This window comes from Triturus cristatus, chromosome 9 (assembly GCF_964204655.1).
Source record: "Triturus cristatus chromosome 9, aTriCri1.1, whole genome shotgun sequence".
Lineage (NCBI taxonomy): Eukaryota > Metazoa > Chordata > Amphibia > Caudata > Salamandridae > Triturus > Triturus cristatus.
Window position 1 is genome coordinate 268,775,958 of NC_140592.1, and position 15,846 is coordinate 268,791,803.

Consider the following 15,846-nt stretch of genomic DNA (forward strand, 5'->3'; position numbering starts at 1 on the left):
ACAGTAACATCACTTCAGGGACCAAATGCGGCTAAATGACATTCACATTGACAATGCCAATAGTTCGGAGCTCGGGCATTGCCGAGAGCTATTGGCTTTGCCAGTGCTTGTTGTTTCTTTCATTGATTCTATTCTCTCTCCTTAAAATGAGGTATGTTCATTCGGTCAAGGACCTAGGATCGGTAGCATGTGCTAATTCATCCTGATGTCTTCTCGACGATCTCTTCTGAGAAGTGTCATCTGAGTCATTTCAACCCAAATGATCTTTGTGGCTTCTTGCTGGAACTGGGAAACATATGTTAGGGGATCCATAGTCTCTTGTCAGCAATTACAAATTGCTTCTGCAGAAACCTCTGCATAAGGATGACCAAAGGTGTTTAACAGTGCCAAGAAGATAGCATAATTATTCAGATGTGGTTTCATCAGCATTCACAAGTGGTGTAGCCCAGGATAAGGCTGAATCTGTAAGGCTAATTATAAAATAACCAACTTGGAACAATCAAAGTAAAATTAGACTGAGTAGGCAAGTTCCCTTTTTGAACATGGTCACCCCACTTTTTGCCTGGTACAACCTGTGACAAAGATTTATGTTTTAAAGGATTCTGTGATTGGTGTGTATATTTGATACAACTAGTGATATTATCCTTCATTACCTTGTGTAGAAGACAATTATTTGAAGATGGATTTGTAATAAATTCTGATTTTTAATAGTTGTGATTTTACCTATGCAGTGTTTTTTAAAGTAATGTAGTTCAAAGAAAGTTTTTCCTATGCATATCAATTTGCAATAAATGTGACATTTTTACACAATACAGTGGTCGGTGTTTAGAAACAGTGTAGTCAGAAATATAAATTGTTTTCTTAGTTTTTAAATATTGAGAGTGACAGTAATGAATGATATAAATTAATGTGTGTGTAACAAAATGGATATCTATTTGTTTTTATTAATATCCAGACCCTGTCTGTTTTTGTTAGAGAAGGGTACCTCTCCCAATTGTTGTGGATTTTGACAGGAAGTACACTGGGTTCCTGCTAACCAGGTCCCCAGTTCCAGATCTCTTTCCCTAAACGGTACAATTGTGTCCCCCACTGATCATACCTTAAGCCCTCTTTATAAGTTCCTACTAAATGGTACCGCTGGTACCTTGGGCCTAAGGTACTAAAGAGGGTCCCCAAGGACTGCAGCATGAATTGTGCCACCCTAAGGGACCCCTCACCAAACTCACGCAGGGCTGCCATCGCAGCTGAATGTTTTGGTATAGACAAAAGTGAAAACACGACATGACACACATCCCTCTGGGCCATGTCCTCTAACATTGCATGTAATATTCGCAATTCACCCCTACAGCATACCTTACAGCCCTAAGGCAGGGTGCCTTGTATTACATGTGAGGACATATCTGCATGAGCAGATATGCCCATGTGCTGGTCAGTTCTATGAAAACGAGTTCCCCAGCTGCGTGATAGCTTCACTGAAAATAGGGATGCTTGGTATCAACATCTCGTATTTACAAACGCACCTTGAGTCCAATGGTGGATTTGGGAATACATGCACACAGAGGGCACCACAGAGGTGCCTTTTGAAAACCTACCAGCCTCTGGTGTGTTGGCAAACTGGTCTCTGCCAGCCTCACTAACCGAGACAGATTTCTGAACTCCCAGGGGGTAAGAGTCTTTGCTCTGAGGAGGCTAAAAACAAAGCCTGCACGGGAAGAGGGTGTTCACATTCCTTCACTCAGGATGACCTGCTGATTAGAATTCCAAGACACGGGAGCTTCAAAGAAGCCACCGCCTTTGAAATGTGAATGAGGCTCTCCTCAATGAAGGGGAAGCCAACCCCCTTTGTCCAGAGCCCTTTGGTTCCTGGACAGGCGGGAAAATTAGTCAGTCAGGTAGGTGTGCCCATCCCCCAGGGTAGTACCACCCATAAGGTGGGCTAACTGAAGTGGACACAACTTTTCAGAGTTGGACATCTTTGTGATGGCAAACTTAGGAATTCTGGGACAGGGTTATACCCACTTCCCACAGGAAGTGGTCATATAGAGAGCGTTGTGACCCCAAGGATCAGTAGCCATTAGCTACTATCCTACACTCCCACAACACCCCTAAATTCAGAATTTAGGGTAGCTCCCGGCACCAGAAAAACAGATCCTCACGACCTGAAAGAAGAGTCACAAAGAGCAAGAACTGAAGCCCCAGCAACTGACTTGGCGCCAACCCTGCCAGCCTGCTTTCTGCCTTTGACAATTGCACCAAAAGACAACTTGTCCTGCAGCTGCTGAGTCCCCAAAGCCTGTGAGACCTGCCAGCACTTCAACCAGGAACCAAGAACTTTCAAGAAGTAGCTGACCTGCTTCCCTGCATCCTGCAGGCACCCAAAGACTCCTAATAGGACTTTGTGACTGCCGAAACCCGACGCCTGAATACCCCACTGCACCCATCGCTCCAAGCCCGAGTTAAGTGGGCCTACAGTGTCGGAAGGAACGGAGCTAGCGGTAACCCTCTGGGACAGCACCGGATTATCAATTACCCTTTGTATTGGTAGGTGATAAGTTCAAATTCACCCTATGTGTGCGCTCTCGATTGGTACCCGCTAACACAATACCTCCCCAACCACTGGGGCAAGATAGGAACATAAACTGCAAAAGGCGCACCACAATCTCAAATTTAAACCAAAATTAGTCCATGTACATCCAATTTTTCTTTTCCAAAATGATCTTCTTTATTTTTCATATATTAAAATGACATTTAAGAACAGCCAGAGCAGCCGACGCGTTTCGTCCTCTTGGGACTTCTTCAGGGCGTAAAAAGTAATGCGTCTGTTTATGTAATTCTTTCTTTAGAATTCTGGGATGTCATTCAGAGTCAATACATAGTGAATACGTTGAATCCTCGACAGTAATCCTCAGGTTTTCCGTGAAAACCTGAGGATTACTGTCGAGGATTTGAAGGATGCGGAATCGGGCATTCTAAAGATTCGGAATCCTACCTTATCATTGGATTTTAACTTGACTGGACACTCCATCTTTTAAAAAACGGGACGTTCACTCGCTACCTGTTGACATCAGATCGCTATACTATTCAACATATTCACTATGTATTGACTCTGAATGACATCCCAGAATTCTAAAGAAAGAATTACATAAACAGACGCATTACTTTTTACGCCCTGAAGAAGTCCCAAGAGGACGAAACGCGTCGGCTGCTCTGGCTGTTCTTAAATGTCATTTTAATATATGAAAAATAAAGAAGATCATTTTGGAAAAGAAAAATTGGATGTACATGGACTAATTTTGGTTTAAATTTGGGCCTACAGTGTCATCGTGGTCCCACAGCCCTCTAGAGACCGAGTCCACCGTGGTTTAGCCCTCAGTGAATTATCAGACGCCGCCTGCAGCCTCTGCACACAAGGCCCCTCTACCACGACTGCTCCCGGTAAGAAAAACCTGACGCCTAATGACACCTCTGCACCTGTTGCCCCTGGGCTGAGGAGAAGAGGACCAAAGATGTCCCTATGTCCCAGAGCATCATGAGGCCTGAGTCCCCCTGTTGCTTCAGCCTGACTGCCCCCCCAGTCAAAGCCTGCAGCCTCTTTACCCTGCAACCTGTCCCCATAAGGTGAAATTGGGCATCCAACGCTGTTGCGCACCCATGCACCCAGCCGCCTTAGTGCCGCTAGTTGTGTTCTGCTGGTGCTGCCTTGACCCGTGCCCACCAATCACCTTTACTTCCGGACACTGGTCCCGTAAGTCGCTGTACTGTACCTGAATGCTGCCCTTGCTTTTCCTTCAATATTATAACATTGCAGCTTTTGAAAATTGCACTTTCTACACCTTAAATACAAAAATATTTATTTTGAAAAATGTACTTACTTCAGCAAATTGCTTCTGGTGCCTCAATATATATATATATATATATATATATATATTCACTGAAAAAACCATAGGTTTCACACACGTTATAGTTAGGAATTAGCATTTAAAAAACCTTGCTAATTCACTGAAAAAACCATAGGTTTCACACATGTTATAGTTAGCTGGACATTTTACTGATAAAAAACCAATGAAATTCCCCCGTTATAGTTACTGTAGGCAACTATAACTCACGCGACCGCAATCCTCTGCTGATGCTAATACTGTATTTAGACACTTATTTGCCCGTCTTCTTCCATTAAATTTTAGCTATACATATATTACAAATATTTTTTTTTCATAAAGACACATATGTCATCAGCAGAGGATTACGGTCGCGTGAGTTATAGTTGCCTACAGTAACTATAACGGGGGAATTTCATTGGTTTTTTATCAGTAAAATGTCCAGCTAACTATAACATGTGTGAAACCTATGGTTTTTTCAGTGAATTAGCAAGGTTTTTTAAATGCTAATTCCTAACTATAACGTGTGTGAAACCTATGGTTTTTTCAGTGAATTTGTACGGTTTTTTAAATGCTAATTTATTTATGTATTATTTTTTATATATTTATTTTACAATAAACTACGTATTAAAAATTATTATTATTTTTTTTTTTGGTTTTCACCCTGCGAATTATTATTTTTTTTTTGCAAAAAAAAAAATTTTTTTTTTGTGTTTTTCAGGGTGCGCGCACTGTGCGCGCACCCCCGCGATTTTTAAAAAAAAAATTTTTTTTTTTGCCTTCGGGGTCCTTCAGGGACCCCCTGACAAAGGCTAGGGGGTCAGGAACTCTCTACCCTGCCCCCTTTTCACGTTCGCCACCTTCCTTTTTCACTCTCGCACTGAAAACAAACAAAATGGCGGCCGACACTTCCTGATTTCGACTGATTCGAACGTTGACTAACATGTAACCACCAATCAGAATTACGCTCGCGCACGTTAGGGTGCTCGCACGGTGCTCGCACGGTGCGCGCACCCTGCGCGCATATATATATATATATGCTTTTAAATGCTATTTTCTCCGGAAATACTGAACAGATTTACACCAGACCTACAAAAGGCACTTCCTTGACCTAGGGACTACCTCTCTGCCAAATTTTGAGTAATTCTGTTCAGCCGTTCGGGCTGTAGCTCGTTCTAAAGGTCCTATGGAAAAATGCATGGGAAAAACGCGTTTTGGGACCCCCCTTTTATCTCAGCCCCCGCTTGACGGATCCCCCCGAGACTTTCAGGGTAGGAGCGGAGCGTAGCGCCCCACCTATTTTGAGAAATTCGCGAGGATTCGTCGACCGGCGCCAAAGTTATTCAAAATAGAATGTTGAGGTTTTCCTATGGAAACGTGGTCCTAACTATAACTACCTACTGGCGACCGCCAGTAGGTAATATATATATATATATATATATATATATATATATATATATATATATATATATATATATATATATATTCAGTGAAAAAACCATAGGTTTCACACACGTTATAGTTAGGAATTAGCATTTAAAAAACCTTAGAAATTCAGTGAAAAAACCATAGGTTTCACACATGTTATAGTTAGCTGGACATTTTACTCGTAAAAAACCAATGAAATTGCCCCGTTATAGTTAGTTCAGCTAACTATAACTCGCGCGCCCGCAATGCACTGCTGATGACGTCACATATTACATCACTCATGACATGGTCAGTGACATCACTCATGACATCACTGATGACATCTCAAATGACATCACTGATGACATCACTGATGACATCATCCAGTGAATGTGTGTTATTCTGAAAATTACATATGTTTTATATATGTATATCTCAAGGTCGATGGAAGAATAAATGGGTATATAAGTATCTAAATGGATGATTTGTTTTTGAAAAATTGATTGTGTAACTGACTGATTAAGTGTATCTCTCACTTTGTGTATAAGTGGCTGCATGGGTTGGTGAGTAGCTACATGGGTGTCTATATAGGTTATTAGTTGTTTTTTTGAGTATCAGTCTGAGTGTCTGTATGGTACGGTGGGGGGTATTACGTAGTGCATAGATGCATGAATGAGTGACTCACTGTTTGTATGTGTTGAAGACAGCATGTGTGCAGGACTGTATGGGTGGATGAGTGTGTGTATGGGTGTGTTAGTGAGTGAATGACTGTCTCAATAGTGTCTTCAGGAGTAACTACATATGTTTTAAACTAGTATATGTGAGTATTGGTGTATATATGTGAGTATATATGAGAGGGAGAGATTGAAAGAGTTCCTGTATGAATAAGTATGTGTTTCTATAAGTGATTGTTTAAAAGACTAAGTATGTGTTAGTTTCCGTAGAAGTAAGTATGGTGGTGTGTGTATTACTGTATATGCAAGTAAATGTATGTTTTATTCTTTATTAGCATGAGTGACTATGTGTGTGAGTAACTCTATGGATGAGTGGCATTGTGTAACAGGATGTATAGATGTATGAGTACATATGATGAGTGAGTACATGTATGAGTGACTGTATAGGACTGTTGGTGAATGAGTGGATGAGTATGTGGATCTTAGAATTACTGAAGAGGTTGTTGTAACTGGTATTGGTATGTCCATTGTTTTGAAATTTTTAGTCTCTATTTTTGAATGTGTGTATCAAAGCTTATATTAAGGTGAGAGGAGGTCTGCCACTCTTTCACAAGGATGATGTCATCAGTGATGTCATCAGTGATGTCATTTGAGATGTCATCAGTGATGTCATGAGTGATGTCACTGACCATGTCATGAGTGATGTAATATGTGACGTCATCAGCAGTGCATTGCGGGCGCGCGAGTTATAGTTAGCTGAACTAACTATAACGGGGCAATTTCATTGGTTTTTTACGAGTAAAATGTCCAGCTAACTATAACATGTGTGAAACCTATGGTTTTTTCACTGAATTTCTAAGGTTTTTTAAATGCTAATTCCTAACTATAACGTGTGTGAAACCTATGGTTTTTTCACTGAATTTCTAAGGTTTTTTAAATGCTAATTCCTAACTATAACGTGTGTGAAACCTATGGTTTTTTCAGTGAATTTCTAAGGTTTTTTAAATGCTAATTCCTAACTATAACGTGTGTGAAACCCATGTTTTTTTCAGTGAATTTGCAAGGTTTTTTAAATGCTATTTTTTGTTTTTTTTCTTCATTTTTTTCAAACATATTTTTAATTTAATTTTTTACCTTTTATAAAGACTATGCTTAATTTTTTAAAATCATTAAATATTTATTTTATATAAATTTTTTAAAATAAACAAGTGACATTTATTTCCAGATTTTTTTTTTTTTTTTTTTTTTTTTATAGTACGCGTACCGTAAGCTCACGGTAAGCGTACGGTTTACGCACCGTCCGTAATCTATCTACGCTGCTTGCATATAGTTACGTACTTTGCGTAGCGCGCGTACTGCGCGTGGGACGCGTGCGCGCTTACGCAACACGCGCACGTTACGCGGAAGTGCCGGGAAATGACTGTTATGCGCATGCGCGCAAGCGCGTGTCTTTTTTACGCGCACGCGTACTTTTTGCCGTAAGCGTACCGTAAGCGTACCGTAAGCGTACGGTAGGTCATGTGATCTTGAAACACAACTTTTGATTGGTTGAAACTACTTTCAGTTCTAGAACTCTCCTACACCACACCCATTCCCCTCATTTCTGCTTGTGATCCCTTGGGAGAAGGAGCTGGTTTGTCTTTGGGATACGATGGCAGAACAGCAGAGCTCTTCTGAGAGTGAGGCTAGCACCAGCAGCACTGTCTTGAGGCAGAGAGCGAGGAAAGTAAAACCTTCTTATGTTTGGGATTATTTTACTTTTCCAGAAGGCCAGCAAAAGGTGAATGCACCCTTAGTTACTTGCAAGCTGTGTCAGCGTGTACTTTCTAGAGGTAATCCTGACAGGAAGTATTCCTTTGGGAATCACACCATGATGAGGCACCTCAAGGATGTACACAAAAGGACACATGCTCAACTTTTTGGAGGTAACTCTTCAGAAAGACGAGCCAGTACATCCACAGCAGCTCAGCCTGGACCATCACCTGCAGAGCTTACTCCTTCTTCTGCAGCTCAGGTGAGCCCTTCATCTGTGGGGGGAGAATCTCCTTTTGCTGGCCCTCTGGAAATGAACCCTCGATTTCGGAAGGTTGATATTCATTGCACATTTTGTAAAGCTCTAATTTGTTATAGGGAGACCAGTGTTTCCCTAGTGAATAACAAAATAGATCAGCACATTTGTAGCTTTGAATGATTTTCCCATGGTTCCTTTCCTCTGTCCCTGCATGAACACAACGGTTCTTTTAAGAGCCAACCTTATCTTTCATCTTTTTTTTACATTTTTTTTAAAAAACTTTTTTTTTTTTTTTTACCGTACGCGTACGGTAAGCGTACCTTTTTTTTTATTTTTAAAAAAAAACACTAAAAATCATTTTTCACATTACAAGGTCCTTGAAAGACTACAATTATTACTATTGACTTACCATACTCACTGAAAAAAATATTTATTCATTTGTTTTTTTAAAAAATAGTTTTTAAAATGGTTGTAGTTTACGAAAATTTTCTATATCGATCTGAAAAAAAAGAAAAAAGTATTAATATCTTTAAACCATTTTATAATACAGTACACATATTTACATTTTTTACCAAAAAATATTTTTGCCTTATTTTTGCTGTTTTCAGAATATATTGCATTTCACTATAAATTGTGAAAGCAATTGCATTCATCATTTTACAGCGGGCAAAAAAAAATAACAATCTCAAAGATTGTATTAAAAAAGCCCAGAATCTCTTCTCACTTAAACTTATCATTACAGAAATGCATATTATTCTAAAAAAATATCATCTAAAAACAATACTTTTTTCTTTAAAATACCGTCTGATATTTTTGTTTCAGGAGTATAATCACAATATTATATCTCAAATAACTCCAAAATACATCTGATTTTATTTCCTTTAGGCCAAATTGTATTTTTTTTTTTCCCTGGAATACATTTCCAAGGGAAAACCATTAAAATTCTAAAGTTTAATCTGTCCAGATCTCACCGATTCTCTGTAACATTTTGGTTCACAAAAATTTTTTGAATAATTTATTTAGTCCACAATAGAATTGCTTACTTTTCCACATGGCCAAATAGTAATTTTTTAAATCATTTTTGTAAAAATTTCCAATGGCAGTCCAATAGCATTCCAAAATTTAAAATGTGCAGAAGTTACCGATTATCTCTAAATTATTGGTTTTTCAAAATTGCATTAAAAATTTAAAAAGTCCACATTACAATTGGTTATCTTTCCTTTAGGCCAAATGATAATTTTAAAAAATATTTTTTCTACAAAATTGCAATGGTAATCCAGTAAAATGGTAAAATTATTTTGTCCACATCTTGCCAAGTCTCTCTAAAATTTAGGTTTCAGAAAGATTAGATAGGAATTTGCTAAATCAAAAGGCAAACGTTGTTTGAAAATCAATTGGGAATCATTACACAGTGTCCAGCCTTTTTCACATTTAAGATAAACTGTGTAATGTCCAGAAGTAACAGTAGGTCCATCATGGAAAATTATTGCAACAGTTACAAAAGTTTTTCCTGAAATTGATAATTGCTGTCCTGTAAACTTCTTTATTAAAGTATCCAATTTTGAACCATCAGCTCTACATCGTTGCATCATTAAAATTACATACTGTCCGTATTCCCTTAAAATTAATGTTGAAAACATGTCAGAATTACACTCACCACATTTCATGCTATGATTAGCATCTTTAACTAATTTTGCAAAAGTGACTGTTTTACTCTCTGGCAATGTCAAATAAATAAACCTTTCATTATCAACAATAGAGCCACATATATTATAACAATTTTCACAACTATGTTCCCATTTATAAGAGAGACCAAAAAAAATGTCAATGGGAACTCCTTCTTCTTCCACTACCTGAAGAAAAAACAACAAGAATTCCTGTGCGTCTTGCTGTACATTTTGAGAAAACTGTGTTCGTCCTGAACATACATCTAAAAGTTTTCTAATGTCAGTAGCACTTTCTATTTGAGTTTTATCTTTACTCAGCTTTTGAAAAAGGAGACTGAGCTCTGAACAGAATCTTTTTCCCTGATTTACTATTATCTGCTCTTGCAAACTTTCCAGATAAAATACAACATTCAGCACTACATTAGCGTAGCAGTTGACACCAGAGCTATTTTCAAAATGACATCCTACAACCTGTTCTTCATTTTCCTTATTCTTTTTGCTTGCAATTACATCACTCCTCTTTTTTTTCCTCTTCTCTACATCTTCATTACAGATATTCTCATTTCTCCTTTTACGAGAAACTACACGTTTCTCCAACACAGGATACTGACCTAAATGAGGAGCATAGGTTCTTCTTAATCTATTATACTCCTTTACACAGTTTGTATCAGCACTAACTTTTGAATCATCAAAGTCAATCATGAATAAACCTGATAATGTTTTGACTCGTGACAAAGCTACATATGCCATACCTTCTTTGAACACAGTTGAACCAATGTTCACAAATGCACAATCTACAGTCAATCCTTGAGACTTGTGGATAGTTACAGCATATGCTAGTGAAAACGGAAACTGCTTCCTACGTACATATAAGTCTTTCACAAGCATGAAACGAACTGAACAACGACAAATGTCTTTAACTTCCTCTATCTGATCAAATTTTATTTTTAAACATTCAATTCCATCTTTTTTCTGATAATTAATAAAACCCACAACTCTTCCCATCGCTCCATTCACTAAGCCTTTTTCAACATCCAAATTTCTCCTTAAAAACACTCTACAGTTCATGCAAACATATAGATTTTTTTCTAATCCTGCTGTTTTGGAGATATTCTTCTCTAGTGAGTCCAATTTATTTTTCAGTTTGCCTGTTACTGTGACAGTAATTCTTCCATCCTCAATTTTGTCCACTGCTTCCAATTTCATGATGTCTTCATTTTCCAATTTCAAAAGCTCCTCATTAAATATTGAGCATTCACGTAGAGTTGGCATTAAGCAGATGACACTTTTGTTTTCTGCAATATTCTTGTATATTTTCTCTGCAACTATTTCTTCCTTTGGAAATAAGTTATGTAGCAGCCGACTCTGTAATGCTTTTTTGCCAACTTCTGTGAGTAGTCCAATTCTGATATCTTTCAGAATACTTCCATATTCTTCATCGTTTGCTTGCCTCATATTAGTTGTAAGTTCCTTGTACTCAAAGAAGGACCAAATATTTGTATTTCCAATGCTTCCCAATGACTTCTTCGTGTCTTCATGTGTCACAGTATTAAACACTGGTTGTCCTTTAACTGGAGTAAGTTGCAAAAGATCCCCAAAAACTATGACGTGTTTTCCACCAAATAACACGTCATAGTCTGTCTTCAAAATTTGCTGCATTCTTAAATGCACAAAGGCAAGCATTAAGTTTGATACCATGCTCACCTCATCAATAATGAGAACTTGCATCTTCTTCAATACTCTTGACACTTCTAAGGATGCTTCTCCAGTTAGCTTGTTGAATTGTATTTTGTTCTCATGCTCCACTGGTAACATTAGCAAACGATGTAAGGTGATTCCTTTTATGTTATATGCTGCTAACCCAGTTGGAGCAGTAACCACACAAGACAAAGTAGAATCCGTTTTTTGCTTTAGGTAGCTTCTGATGACTTTAATTAGGAAACTTTTTCCAGTGCCAGCTTGTCCGCTTACATACATCCTGATTGGATGAAATGATGTGCATGAGCACTCTTTTTTGATATGTAGAAATCCGTGATCAATTTTGTTTTTGATCTCTTCATAAATTTGTTGCTGCTCTTGATTCAGTTGTCTTTCCAAATTTTCTAAGTCTATAAATTCTTCTTGAGCTTGATTCATAGCCGTTTCCACTTCATTCATGGCTATTGATGCTTCATTTTCAACGATTGGTTGTCCTAGGGGATCTTGACTGTATGTTCCTGAACTTTGGCTGTCCTGAGAACTGTCTCTAGCTATTTCTGCTGCAATTGTAGTTTCCTGTTCAATTTCTTCATTTAACATTTGCAGATAAGTTGAGAATGTACTGCATTGTATGCTGTCTTTGCAAGCATTAAAAGAATCTTCATAGCTCTGGAATTCTCCCAGTAGTTCATCCTCTGTACGCCATGGTTTAAACAACTGTAAAAGAGCCAAGTAGTAAAATTCTTTCTTGTCGGTAGTGTCGCAACTCAGCTTCCGGTGATTTATCAAACTTCCTTTGGTTTGCTTCACCAAACATCCTTCTTCACCAACAACTTTATATTTTCCACTGTTGATGTCTTCTGCAGCTTTCCGTGAATAAATGTAGTTCTGCAGCACTTCATAGAGACACATGTTCTCCAGATGATGACTTCTCTTGGGATAATATGTGTCCAACATGTTTGTTTTCAATATGTCTGTACTTTCTGGGTCATTCTCAGCCAAATATTCAATTTCTCCAACAGATTTCAGTACCCGATTTCTCATTGCTGCAAGGCCTAAACTTGCCCAAATTATTCTTCTTGACTTCGAGTAGAGACTTGCAGAAGATAACCTATCTGAACATTCGTAGGATCCAATTTCTCGATGCGATAACATCTTCAAACTAAAACTGTACAGCTTCTTACTGACAGTCTTCTCGTGAGAAATCTCTTCCCACATTTCCTTCAATTCTGTTTTTTCTGATTTCGTAATGTAAGACGTTACATATCGAGCAACAGCAATGGAATTGTCAGCAACATACTGTATATCCATGTTAGCGTTCCACATGGATAAAATGACTGGGTTGTAGTCATTTATATTTTTTGATTCTTCTTTTCTTTTAAGGTTGTAGGTATTCTTATGTGATTTTCTTGTGATAGTATGTCTCACAGCTGACATAAAACTGTTGACTCTTCCATTTGTAAGAACAGGTCTAGGAAATCCAAATCGACATTTAGTGTAGTATTTTTCTTTGCTCTTGTATTTCCGTCGACAGTATTTTCCACACCGATGACTTTGGAAACGTAGAACTTGCTCCTTTAACTTGTTCTCTTCTGTGTTTTTAGGTATAGCACATGTTGCATATTCTTCAATGTAAGATAACACTGCTTCATCAGTATCTGTTCCAAACTTTGGGGCATCCTTGATCCACAGCAGCATATGAATATGAGGAGCACCTCTTGCCTGGTACTCTTTTCTCCAAAAGAAATCCACTACTTCTCCAAGGGGTGGATTTTTTTTATTGCAGATGAAGGACATCATAGCCTCAAATCTATGATTGAAATATCTGCAAACATTAACCGGATCCAATGAGCACAGTTCTCCTGCTGTCTTGTATTCGATGTTTTCAATGTTTGAATTGGCCTCTCGTAGAAAATCCAGTAAATCATCCCAAGCGTACTCGGCGCAGCTTAGGGTAAGGAACCATGTTGGTGTTCCTAAGTTGCGTAACATGCATTTTAGTTCACCATGGCGTCGGTACCAATATTCATTTGTCCCACGCTGACAAGCCATCAGATTGATCAGTTGTGTTTCCAAATGATCATCTCGGTGCTGCACTTTCTCCATAAAATCCTTAGCAGACACATTTTGTAAATGTACTCCACTTTTTAAAATGTGATTTACTGCATAAGACAGTGCAGACAAGTCGCTTTCAAATAAAAGATGGAACAAATAAGGGATACTTTGTCGAAATCTGGGATCTTCAGCATATAGTCTTGTAGTCCGATACTCAGAAGCTGGAATCTGTTCCGGACGTTCATCGTATCGTCCTCCTTTTCCTTTAGGAAACAGCTGGGGAAAACATCGAGCTTCCAAGCTCTCCTCCCATACACTCACGGGATTTCCTTTTGCTTTCTTCATCTGAAAGAGATCAATATTGTCTCCCATAACTTCTTTCGAATGGAGAGGATGTATGCTAAAATGTTCATAAATTTCTTCTTCCTTTGACTTGTCCACTTTTTCAATTTGTCCAGTTGGTGTTTCTGTGTCTCCTTGTAAATCTTCTTCTTCTTCTTCTTCTTCTATATAAATTGATTCATACCATTTGTTATTTTTTTTCAAATACAAATTTGCTCTTTGTACTTTCCGCACATCTACCAGCTCCTGCCAAATCTTCTTATTCTTTGTAGGGACACCATTAACCAGAATAATTAATGGTTCAGTTTCCAAAGTATCCGCATCAATAGTTTCCATATTTTTTTTCAAATCCAAGGGCAAATACACCACTCTACCTTTTAAACCTCTCAGTAAATCTGAAGGAGGTAATTTACCAGTTTTGGGCTCCATACGTACTATGGTCTGGAACGGATGAACACATTGAATGAGTATAGACTCATATGTATTTAATTCAGAAAGTTCAGCAGGAATAGCATCCAATTCTAAATTATTATGTACAGCTCTGGTCGGCATTCTATTTTCCTCTAACTTGTTGTAGCAGTATTTGCAAATACGCTGATCTTCACCCAATTCAAAACAATTTTCAAGAAATATATATGTGGCAAAATCCATCCACTTATAATTATCTTCATTTTCACTCTTTCTGTAGAGATCAACATTCCTAGTTTGTTTTCTATAATGAGTTCTGCGGCAACAAATACAAGTAACATTTGGTCTTTCATTAGAGACTATTGCAAATTTTGTTATGTGATCATTAAATGTGTTACTTACAGAGGGTTCTACATTCTCTTCCACTTCTGCCTCATTTATTGTGTCCTTCTCTGCACTGTTTTGTTCAGGACCAAAGTAACAAAACTGAATTTCATCAACAACCTTCTCTACATCTGATACCGTTCCTCGGAACAGAGCCCTATTCAATTCATTTAACTTTATTGCTGGACTTTTGGCAAAATACAACCGTCTCACAAACTTTCTCATTTCAGTATGATGAACAGCCAGCATCCTAAAATGATGGAAAACACTATTGCACACTTTTCTAGATAGACAAGCAAGAGAATGACCCTGCAAACCAGTATTCTCTCTCACTCTGCATGGATCCAGACTTTGAAGCACCTTAATCTTTTGTTTTACACTTTTTTTACTATATTCTCTTAGAAACTCTCGAAATCTGTCAATAGATTCCTGACGCACAGTGCAAATACTACTACAATTCCAAGTGTACACTGGGGCTTTAGGACGTCTCCCCATTGCCTCATCTGCCATCACTTGTACCTCATCTCTTGGAACCATTATCTCCTTCTCCATTATGCAACCATTTTTTACTTCGTATGAACGACCTCTGGTGTCAACTGCATGCAGCAAACTATTACTTTGAAAATAGCTTTCTTCATTAAAAAAAGGTTCACTACTTGAACTATGCATCCACTTTCCTAAAAACACTTTACAAAAGTTTGTTCTGTTCACTACTCTTTTGCTTTTGCTTTGTGATTTCAGTACATTAACCATTTTATCTAATGTACGCATCCTATTCAAAATTAATATGAATAGTTTCCTTTTTAATTCTAATGCTTTTGCTGCAATGGCTTCAATTTCTTTTTTTCTCTTATAATATTTAGCCTTTTGCTTATATTTCTTTATATCCTTTATCAAATTGGACATAACTCTTCTCTGAAACATTTTTCTACGTATCTCTTTAAATGCTGTTTTTCTGTTTATGTTAAACTTTTCAATTGCAGAAGGTATATTTGCATTAACTAAATCCTCAATTTTTTGCTGTTCTGTAGGTTTTGTTACATTTTTCCGAGAACAGACATTTTGTACATTTTTGTTTGTTTTCAATATTTTGTTTAGGAATTGTCTTTTTTGCTTACCAGAAGATTTTTTCTTTTTCCCAACATCAGCATCTTCTACTAACTTTGGTCCTCCAGTTGTCCTCAAATATAGTTTTTTTTTTAGCGTTTTTTGAACTCGAGATTTTGTAGGCATCTTAAATTTTGTTCACTGTTCTTCAGCAATACCTGAAAAAAACTAAAAAAAAAATCCTTTATTGTATTTAAATATATTACTACATTTCTTTT

General features: G+C 37.7%; 1 protein-coding gene across 1 annotated transcript in view; it reads right to left on the reverse strand.

Annotated features, from left to right (window-relative positions):
* LOC146797732 (uncharacterized) overlaps positions 1-15,846 on the reverse strand; it is a 97,544-nt gene that overhangs the window by 76,822 nt on the left and 4,876 nt on the right. Inside the window, exon 2 of the mRNA XM_085627641.1 lies at positions 12,657-15,796. Within this exon, the coding sequence (XP_085483767.1) occupies positions 12,657-15,754 (3,098 nt within the window). The 5' untranslated portion in view covers positions 15,755-15,796. The remainder of the gene's footprint in view (positions 1-12,656; positions 15,797-15,846) is intronic.